This window comes from Nymphalis io, chromosome 20 (assembly GCF_905147045.1).
Source record: "Nymphalis io chromosome 20, ilAglIoxx1.1, whole genome shotgun sequence".
NCBI classification, from domain to species: domain Eukaryota; kingdom Metazoa; phylum Arthropoda; class Insecta; order Lepidoptera; family Nymphalidae; genus Nymphalis; species Nymphalis io.
This window is the reverse complement of record NC_065907.1, coordinates 6,420,601-6,432,670: the sequence shown is the minus strand read 5'-3', so window position 1 is coordinate 6,432,670 and position 12,070 is coordinate 6,420,601. Positions and strand designations below refer to the sequence as shown.

The 12,070-nt window shown below is 30.0% G+C and overlaps 1 protein-coding gene across 1 annotated transcript in view; it reads left to right on the top strand.

Annotated features, from left to right (window-relative positions):
* The window catches only part of LOC126776331 (PAS domain-containing protein cky-1-like), a 123,868-nt gene that overhangs the window by 98,361 nt on the left and 13,437 nt on the right, over window positions 1-12,070 (top strand). The window contains exon 8 of the mRNA XM_050498786.1: window positions 6,102-6,208. Within this exon, the coding sequence (XP_050354743.1) occupies window positions 6,102-6,208 (107 nt within the window). The remainder of the gene's footprint in view (window positions 1-6,101; window positions 6,209-12,070) is intronic.

Here is a 12,070-nt window from a genome sequence, read left to right as displayed (position 1 = left end):
CAAAGCTGTCGGTTCTATGCCTAAGCCCTGTCCAAGTATGTTAAAATGCCGTCCCATCGGATGACGAAAGTGATAGAAATAGTGAGAACGGCTGCCTTGACGCACACAATTGTGTAGTATATAATATATCCTCCTGTGCAGTTACCTATTGCCCGTTGAGAATGGTTACTGTAGTTATTATCTGTGTTGAGGACAGCCATCACGCATTCCAAGTTTTCGTTAAATAAGTTTATTATGGAAAGCGATATACACTGCCATATCTGTTAAGAATTATATAAATTTTTAAGTAAATCTTTGTAAATACAAATACTAGAACAATATCAATTGAAGTGTTTAGTTTAAAGTATGACCTCGCTAGGAATCACAGTACAGATTAATTCCAACAAACAAAAGCCCAAGGGCAATGAGGAACAAAGCGAGACAAGTATGATAATATCCTTTTAAACAAACAGCTTTTCCCTCACTTCCTCGTGAGCACTAGTTCAAGGTTTGAAACTAACAATAAACAGGTCTTATTACCGATGCGTAACTGTCACATCGAGCTACCGTCCATCAAAGGCAAGCAGATGTATGACAACGTCTCTATTGAAACCATTTCATATTCATGTTCCGCGTCAGCGCCTACAATGGCACGAAATAATAAGACGAGTTGAAATATGCAATTGTAAACAGTGGTCAGATGAGTCGCGCGTCGGGCGCAGCCGTCGGTCGAACATGTATGTCAATATGCTGAATATTATCGTGGATCGCAATGCAAGATGGTGTTGAGAATTCAATACTTTAAATATGTATAGAATTGTTTATGTATATGTCTGTTTTATGGAAATTGATAGCTCGAGCCGATAGTAAACTAAAACAGAGAAAGAAACACTTGTAATGATAATATTATTTAAAATTACCCTTTAAAATTACTAAACGAATACTTAAGATATATTATATCATGTTTTTAATCTCTATCAAGCATACATATATAGAATTGCATCAATAAAGTGGTTACAAATCAGATTTAATAGTCTATTTCTTTTGCGTTATATACCTGTATTAAATGTTTTTATCTAATAAATAAAACATTAGTACAGTGACTGAAATCACTAGAATTCCAGACGCAGATTTATGTTCATATCGTAATCCATTCAACATTATTTTATTTGTCCCGTTCATAGAAAACGGTAAGGATTAAATTCCTAGATACAACTAACGTGTGGAGATTAGAAATTTCATACGGCGTAGGTCTTTGAGTATTATAAAGTTTGTTTTGAGATACCAGTTCGTCACCTGCTCGGAAGAGACTTTGCATACAATGACAGGCTTACACGCTCCTGTGGGTACTTATTGTAGGCTGAATGCACACTTAAAATACATTATCGATATATTTACTCGTGCCGTTTTTTTTTTTTACTTTGTGGATGTATTTCAAGTATAGAGGCTCTTGACGTATGTATTTACTGTGGCTAAATGTATAATATTATAAGATGAACAAAATGTTTTAGTTTAAAATTGTGATGAAAAAATAAAAAATTGATTTATTTTTTATTTGATGAATTTGTAATATTCTGTTTAAGATACCAATAATACGTATAAGATATATATTATAGAATACTGTTAAGTAAGTGAAAATTTTAGTTTACTCGTTTAAGTAAAGCCGTTTAGTCAGAAAAAAAACTCCTAGAAAGGATACCAAATGATTTCCATAACCTTGAATACTATTGTGGACTTTACCTATGATTTTGCTTTTATAATTTATGTCTTAAGCAAATCACGTTGAATTCGCACGCACAGCGCACACGCATATGTCATAACGTCCATGATATTCTATTGCATCTGTCATAAACATCATTGTCTTGTCCTGTAGCTCAGAATGAATAGAAGTGGTATGGGCACGAGTCATTTGTTAAGCAAATATGCATAAATGACATTTCATAATATTTCCCTTTAAAAGGAGAAAAAAATACTCCAATGTAAACAACGCCATTGCATTCAAATTTTATTTTTAGTCAATATTATGTTTGTTGGTTTATTTTATTTTTTAAATAGTTCCTTTGTTTCGTTGCATTATCGACAATATTCTCGAAATGGTCAGGATCGAACTTGAGTTACAAACCCACTCATCAGATATTCTACCGCAAAACATCAGTACTTGGTATTGTTGTGTTCTGGTTTGAAGGATGAGTGAGCCAGCCTGTAATTAGGCTTATGGGACATAACATCGTAGTTCCATGGTCCATATGCACGTCCGCGTACCAATTAAAAAAAAACAAACAAATTTAATATCCTTATCTGGGTATATACCACAATATTATATATATATATATATATATATATATATATATATATATAATATTGTGGTATATATATATATATATATATATATATATATATATATATATTCGATATTTATAATATATATAGATTTTCGTTTACGGGTTTGAAGAGTGAGTTTAACTACAGACACAAGGGACATAACATCTTAGTCTTCAAGGTTGGTGGTATGGAACGGTTAATATTTCTGACAGGACCAATGTCTATTGGCGGTGACCACTTACCATCAGATGATTCAATTGCTGATCTGTCTTTGTATATGAATTTATAACAAATAATAAAATTATTCTTAATACGCACGAATTCATCCTTGTACATTGTAGATTTCCGGAGGTCAAATAAATTTTTATATTACTGAAAATTATTACCAACCAAGAAATTAAATATAGCCGTATCTTAAGATTTCCAGTAGATTGTGTGTTTTGCAGAAATACGAGGTCACTTCAATTTATATAGAGTAAATTAAATTTAAAATAAAAAGTTGATAGTAATATATTCGTCTTTTAAAAATATAAATATAATTTTGTCATTTCTAATATAAAATACGTTCTATGTCACTCTCATCATAAACATCATTGTCCTGTCTTGTACACATTATACGATTCTCAATGAGAATGGGCGCCGATGTAACATTTTCTAACCAGCTTCATTTTACAGCTCATGAATGGTAATCACAAATGTAATAGGAATATTATTACTGATATGTTTGTTGTTTTGTTTCAATACACCTTTAGGACCTCGGGAACTGTAGCATTATAAACTAGCAACTAGACCAAAGAGTTAGCCGTTTACCTTATCCTACCACATTAAGCCTATGACGTAATAATTAACATGACAAAGACGATAGGAAGAAATCAAAATTTCTTACAATCTGTATATAATATATTTCATACATTACAGAAATACCACTCACCACGAGATCTCCTAAACTATATGCCCGATTTTCTAGAAATTTGTCACAGTTAACGGATTTTGCGCAAATCCTATCCAAAATACATTACGAAGCCTATATAAGACTATTAGCTAGTATTATGATAAAAATACAACAATATGAAAATATTAAATACTACATAATAACAATCAGTACATATTGAAAATCAGCAACGTATCTACCAAACCACATCGAAGCAGCAGCAGCGTGGTGAAACAAGCCCCTAATCTCCTTAAACTGAGATTATGTAGGTAGCAGTCATTTTGTCACATTAGCTTTTTATGATAGTAACGATTACCTTCGAAGTTGATATTCTCCTTTTTAGAGCATTTAAATAAAAGCTTGTTTTAAAAAATGTTTCTTTTTACTATCAATTAATTATCTTTTCTATGACATTATATACTATGAGTGTCTTTAATTAAATCAAATATCTGACAAACCTTTGAAACAAATAACACATTAATATATGCATATGATATTAGTACCATCGCATGCCCTTATGAATTGTGAAATGAATTCAAATGTAACCGCACATGCCCTTTATCAGACTACTCGCTAGTTGACGAGAATAAATTTGTTCGAATTAGGTGAATTTCATTGACTTAATATGATTTCGATATGTATATATATAATCTATTCCAAAGCTACATTATCCTCCAGCTCCAGATTAACAATTCAAAACCTTTACTATTCTATGAATATATAATATAATAAATTATTAGCGTTAAGTTTTTAAGCGTGGTATTAACTTTGAATGCAATGTCTCTTAATTTTTAATTTTTTTAATTATTTAAAAAAAACTACAAAAAAAGTAAAGCAAAGTAACGAACTATAAATTTTACCATTCAGAGCTCAGGGTATCTCTAGATGAGAAGCTTATTCCGCCACGCTACTTCAATGCGGGTTGGCGGATATACACGTGGCGGAATTTCATTATAAATTCAAATCATTTTATACTTATCGTTTGTTTTATGTTGAATGATTGTAAAACAAATATCATAAGGCTTGTACAATATTGTAAGAAGGATATATAATTTTGAGAGGTTAATGTTCTTAAATTTCAAGTAGAAGTTACGACGATTAACAAATAGATGTTTAATAATCATTTGTTTATTTAACTTAAATGCCAATTGTTCGAAGAGGATTCAGTAATAATTAGCTAATACTTTCAACTAGCAACTCTGTTATGTTAAGATGTTTTCACAAAAATTCTATTTAGGATTATTAAGTTATGTCAAACTATTATATATATTGAAGATGAATCAATCAAAAGTGTCTTGTTTACTTTCATCTTAGCATAGTATCTCTTTATTTATTATTTAAATAATAAATTTATTTTTTATTTATGAATTTTTTAATCTTTCCTTGTATTTTATACTTAACTATGTTAACTAAAATGTCTCAGTCTGAACGGCCAGAGAAAAGAGCTAAAATATTTATAATATGTATTTATTGTTATAGTTTTATCACGGGGCGTCAATCTGACTCGACCGGAGAGAGCTCCACTTTCGTTAATCGAATAAGTTTTTACTGGCCTGACTCGGAACTTGAATCCAAAACCTCATAGTCTGTAGCGTTATAGGCCCAGCGAGAAAGTCTCTACAACAAAGTATATTAAATCCTTTAAGAACAACACAGAATTGTGTATTGGTGACAGCCAAAGTAACTACAGGCAAAAGATCCATTACATCTCTATAATCTTGGTAAATAATCTCAAGTTTGGTTGTGCATTGACGCATTTAACAAATGACTAATAATATTGCAGCGCCAATGTCGGACGGTGGTGACCAACTCCATCAGGTAGTCCATTTGCGTCCATTTACTTTATATTTTATATTATAAAAATGTTTTTGTTATGTATAAAAAATACCCCCTAAACACATCATGCGTGGTGTGCGCAATATAATATAATTCATCCGATTAAATATTGTTTACAAATAAACAAAGCAGAGCATAAAAACGTAGACACTACAGTTATCTTAAAGAAAGACAATCTGTATGATAATACAAATTTCAAGCTCATTATTCCAGCATATGAATCCGAAGAGTTGATTAAAAATAATGATAAATGTAATTAAATTGAACTTGACACGGCAAAACAAATATCTAGCCGGGTCATCACATCGATCAATCATTGAGACCTTGTCAATAAACTGGCTTGTTCCGACTCGATGTAAGTTTCAAATAATTTACAAAGAACGTTTTTAATTACACATCTTGCTTACACTTTTGTTCAACGTATATTATAATATACTTAATAATTTTACTCCTTAACTAACGAGTGAAACACCTACTCAAAGCATATTTCATATTTTAAATTTTGATTTAAAAATTGTTCATTCAAAGTTCGATTTTGTATTTTAACAAGAATGTATTTTTACGTATACGTAAGTCTAAACGACTTATGTATGTGCGAGTATATTAGCATATTTATTATCTTGAAAATTGTAGATAATTTATGTTTAACGTAACAAAAAAAAAATTAAATCAATCAGTAACTTTATTACAGTTCCATATGGACAGGGCTTAATGCAGTGGGTATTGTAGATTTATAATAAGTAAGTTTTGTATTGTTTAGGCCCTCAGTGTTATAAGAAAGCACGTACATTCATCCTGCACTTAAACTCTCCCCGGTTGTGGCCTATCGATCTAATATCGGTATTTTACAAATTATTAAAACTATGTGTAAATAGCATATAAAAATAGCATCTGGCTGATGAACAATGTACCCGGTATTGCGCAGAAAGGTCTAAGTATTTTTGTGATAAATGCAAAATACAATCAAGTAATATAAAACCCTTTTTCATTGAAAATAAAGTTTGTTTTTCAACGTATGCTTGTTTATTTCTAGTAGCGAGTGGCATCTGGGATGGGAGCGTAGTTCGCTTCACGGTGTGAGCTGGTATCACCTCCTGCACCCAGATTGTATTAAGGAAGCTCAAAACAAGCATCGATTAAGTAAGTATATCTGTTTTCTTTAGCACATATTCAAATTAAGGACAATACTAAAATCGATACAGAATAAATACTAAAGTTATAACGTTATTTATAATCTTTTATTTTAATTTTTATAATGGTTTTCTAGATTTAATTTAAAGCAAAGGTTAAGAGGGTGCTTTATATGATATTTTTTATTAAAATTATTTATAAAATACTTAAACTAATAATAACATAATTTAATGTTATAAATATATAAAATTGGATAACAAAAAATATATTGCGAAAAAAAATGCATAATAATATGAACATCAAAACAGCTTTCTTATTTAAATAAGCTGAGGTTAATGTTCAACTCAAGCTCGTCAAGTAGTTAGTTCTCAAGATTTCGCAAAAAAAAACATACACTATTACCTCATTACCATCAAATGAGGTTAGTTTCATTTTGACCTTCATATAAGGAAAAATCGATACTAAAATCACAGTCAATTTAAACAATAACTTCAACCTGCTTCATTATACGCAATTTTGTATGCTATTATTGCGGTCTAAGTACTATTTAATACAAATAATTTTATATACAAAGAATATAGCTGTATAACTCATTGAAATATAAGGATATACATACGTCCCGGAACTGAAGTATATATTTATATTTAATTATGAAATTAACAATTTCTTTACAAACGAATTAAAATTGTATTCAACAACTTTAATCTTTTTTGTTACATCTTAATTTTTGGAACATCAACTCTTGCATAATATTTATTTCTAATGAAATTTCTTGCTTGTTATTTCTAACTACATGTATCTAGACCAATTCTCCATTTCCGTGACCAGATACAATTACCCTTTATTTTTACCATGAAAATCATGATAAGGACAGCCATTAAAGTGTAGGCGCGGCGTTAATAAAAAAACAATTGTACAAAAAGGAACTAGGGTTCTAAATATCAAACCAAGGATTTTTTTTGAGTTGGTAACTTTTACTTGTGACCTCGACCTATAATTGATCTTAAAAAAAGAATGGCAAGATGTCAATCGCATATTGGATACCTAAAAATATTAAATCAAGTCGAATAAAATGGTTTGTTCGAAGGTTACCGAAATACGGATCTAGTGGTAGGCTCATTATGGTGAACTAAAATAGATTCGAAAGCATAACATTTCAAAGTTTTTATTTTTATTCAATTATATAATTTTTATTCATTTTGAAAAATAACAACTGTATTTTCCATTAATAAGATGAATACTATTTAAAAAGTAAAAAGATCGATAAACATGAAAAGGGTCAGTATAAGTATATGGTTTCATAGACCACATGTCAGTTTCCTTAAATTATTTATGAACTCTTAAAAAATGATTAAATTATTGAACTCCTTAAGACGACGTCTCATACTAACCACGTACATAATAGTAAACCAGATATAATGTAATTGGGCCGTTAGTTTTATACAACATAACGAAATAAATATATGCAAATTTACGTTTATAATGTATCTGTAAAAGTTATACATTATAATATATTTAAGCAGATTTAATATCCTAACTCATAAAATCCACCTTCCCACGTTATTTTGTACCATTTTAACATTTCTAAATGTGGCTAGTAAAATGCTAAACGCTTTGTAATGTTCCGGCCGTTAGCGGAATCTATTCGATCGCATTACAAATAACTGTTTAATAAAATATTATATGAATTGTTGACGGATTTGTTCTGCAATACTTCGAAACTATAATTCGTTATAAAAATTTATTATTTACTCCATTCTTTTATATCGAAGACAGAGATGTAAGAGGATATAAAGTTTTATAGTTCTCATTTCGAATTCAATTTTTTTGTGATTATTATCTTGTCTCGAGCAGCCTGTGCGGGACAAGCATATATTTTTTTTATAAATAAAACACATATCAACTCGCAAAGACTACGATTATAGATGACCGTTTTGTTGCTTACCATAATAGTAAGATACCCACTCGAAACTTTATACTATGAGTTAAAAAAAACGTACGAGTTCAGAGCAAACCGCGTAACAAACTCTGTTTAAAAATACTCTTTTTCTATCTGTACTCACACACTCCGATACAACTGTATGTATGTTAATCTCAGTATAATGGTTTTGTATCGTGGATTATCAGATGTCATTTTTTTAAAGAGAAATAAAATTACAAAGATTTAAACTAATTTTGAAAAAAATGCCTGAACTGATTCTTTATACTCATAGTACAGATTCCTAAAGAATTTAATCGCATTCCGTAAGATCTATTCAAAACCTTTTTTTTTAATTTTTATACGAAATAAATAGGTACATATAATTAGAATAATGATTCATATTTGTTGACTGAGTACATCAGCGCATGCGCAATTCATGAGTTCTAGACACCTGTCAATCTGCGCCTAAGGCAAATTACAAACCCTAATAGATTTATGTTAGTATTTATCCAATATTTCTGATTAATAACATTGCCTCACTTACCTAAATGACCTATGATTATATTAAATGGAATAATTTATGGTCATTGCTTTATTAAATGACACTTTATTTAAATGAAAAATGATCAAGGCTAATTTTGATCGAAACTTTCTTATTAAATTATTTATAATTATTATTCTATAAACTACACATATCATATTATGTTTTACTAGACCGTAAGAAGTTTACGTGATGCTGAAAACGAACTTATCATAAACACAAATAGGTATTATCAACTTATCGTACATTTATGACATGTTCTTGACACATGTCACTAAACACAGATAACCTAAAAAATAGAAACTACAAATCTAACCCTTCACGATCGAGAGAAAGTTGACACATTAGCACGCGTGACTTTCGTGTACGTTTGCCTCTACGTGAGCGATTAAATCAAATAAAACCCAACAATTTCAAAGTAACCCCGTATATGCTGACAATTTTGCACTCTATTGTTTAAGAAAATAACGACAAATGAAATTCAAATTGTCGTGACTTTAAAATTGGAACACTTTCGAACATGACGAGGGTGTGAAGACGTTTCCGTGGCACAAAGTTTAAAGAGAAAACGAGTCTTATACAATCAAACGACAACAAAAATGACAAACAATCGCCACATAACCATTCTAGAGAATATATAATAATAATAATAATTAAGCTGTCATAAACAACTGTCAAAATATTTGATTAGAATAGATAAATAATATATTATTTCGGGTGAAAAATATAAACGGTACTTAAACTATAAATATTCATTACAGCGATTTATTTCTGATTTATTTGCCCAACGCGATTCGTACGCGTAGGTAGATCTTAGAAAATGCTAGTCGCAAATCAAACCCACTTAGGAATACACACATAGGTAATACAACTTGAAGATAAGCACACTAGTTACCCGAGCCGACCACAATCATAGCAGTCGTCAATCTCTTCTCGACTCTAAAACCAACATTCGAGATTGCACAAATAACCGTCCGGCATTAACCCTTATTATTCTTTACAAGCTAGATGCCTCTGTCAAGTTCATCACTCACCTTTAAATCAAAATCATAGAGTTCAATCTCCCTTGTTTTTATCAAAAATAATAGTAAACGATATTTGGTGATATACAAAATATGTCCATTTGGGCATACTTTCATCGTATGCTAGTTCGAGTCATCATTCGAATAATTCGATAATCGCGTCGACAAGGACCGTCCCGTGTGCAGTGACCTTAACTTGAACTTTGATTCGGTTCGATTTCAATTCCTACTTTTCATTGTACCTTATTGTAGATCCATTGTTTTGATTCGAATATAATATAATTTTAAATAACATATACTTTTTTTATAATTATAAAATAAATATGTGTTTTTATTATATTTTATTTTTAGAATTTCGCATTATGGAATATATGCTTAATGCGATTCGTAATCCTTTTGATGGTGACATGATAAATAATAAAAAATGCATATCGATTTTGGGAATTGAAGTATATCTGAACCATTAAACGCCTTCTTATTATATTAATTTTTATCTTGCTCATAAAACTATTTAATCTAATTAAATTACTTACAATTATTTTTTTCAAAATTGAAATAAAGTTGAAAGAATAAGCACTATTAAGTTTACCATTTTGCATCCATTTACAAAAGGATTACCTATCTCATTAAAACCAACACATAGTCTATATTTCATTCCATTAATGGTTATTTGAGAATAGAAGCTGAAGGCTCAACTTAACAACGAAAAATTAAGTCTTCTTACAGACTATAATTAAAAATATTGAATCATTAAGTATTACAGACATTTACAGGTATATAAATCGACATCGTATACATTAATTCATAGATACAAATTAACATTAAAATTTTATGAAGACGGTAAGCCATTGTTCCCAGACGGTTTTACATAAATCTCTTTTGCCTTGATGCGTAACCGGCTAAGCACCTTTACAAGCTTTTCATTGGTTGCTATACTACCAAAAATCAATACTGTTTGTACAGCTTTAATATAAGCCAATCAAATCCCTTTATAATCATAATATTACTTAAAATGTGTTTTAGATGACCTTAATACTTGTATGGAAGCCCTAACCTGAGAAAACAATGCAGCCGTCACCTTTTCAATACCGTACTTACTGCTACGGATAGATTATCTCGAACGATATTTGCTTTTAATGCCATTCTTTGACTATTAACTGTCACACCGGATTTATTGTGCATTGCAATCAGATATTGGCATGTTTCGTGGGAATTCCAGTAATTATTAGCATAAGATAACATTGAAACTACGGCACGTATAAATCCGTTCTCGCCTACGATTATTTTATTTATTTTTCAGTTTTTGTAGATGATAATAATTAATTACAATGCTTATGATTGTATTCCCTACAAACATACTCTGTCTGCTGCTTAAAGTAACATAATAATTGCATATATGTAATTATTTATATCTATATGTATATACAAAAAATCTTAGTTATCTATGTTTAGATGATGATAACATATACTACTAAAATACTATTAGGTATTATACAATATAATCCTTATGTATAATTCAATACATACTTTTACATACTATTTACATTGTATAAATTATACGTATTCTCATATATTGAAAAATTATGAGTTTTTTCATATACTTTAAACCAAATAATGCCACTATTTGCGCAAATTAAGATGAACTCTAAAAATAGAAAGTCCCGTACATATATTTAAATAAGAATAGCTTATACCGAAAATAACACGTAAATGTTATTAGGATTTGAATTTTTAACAATAATTGTCCAATGACTAAATTCCTCTCCAAATAATTAACTTATAAGTAAGTAAGAATGATTTCATATTACTAATAGAGTAGGTATAAACACTGGAAACTTCTGTTAATTGCAAACATCAATGCTTCGTACTGAATTTGTCGACTACATATTTCTATAATTCTTGTTCATTTAACTATTATAAGTTCAACTTGGACTAATATTCGCGTAGACCACACGCAACGCATAAATCATTTATATTTACGACTATAATTTTTAATTAATTAAGTAATCCAATAATATATTGAATTAAGTACAATTAATAGGTAATTGAAGGTCCAATGCGAACCCACACGGATGTCCTGTAAAGCTAATAGAATGCATATTTAATTGCGACCTCAGGTTATACGGTCGGCGACACGACCTACGTTCCAATTATAAAATAGATCTTATCACTAAAGACATAAGTGTTAAAGGTGGGAACGGTGGGGTCACCGTATTATCCATATTTATTACAGCCCCGTTTCATGCGACGGTCGCGAAACCTCGAACATGAACCGAGCTTGAAAGCTCGTTAAACGCTTATTTGCTTTACTAATTTATGTATATCGGGTTTTAAATGACTATTTTAATAATTTCTCACGATGTTTGGTATGAGTTTATACAATTGTT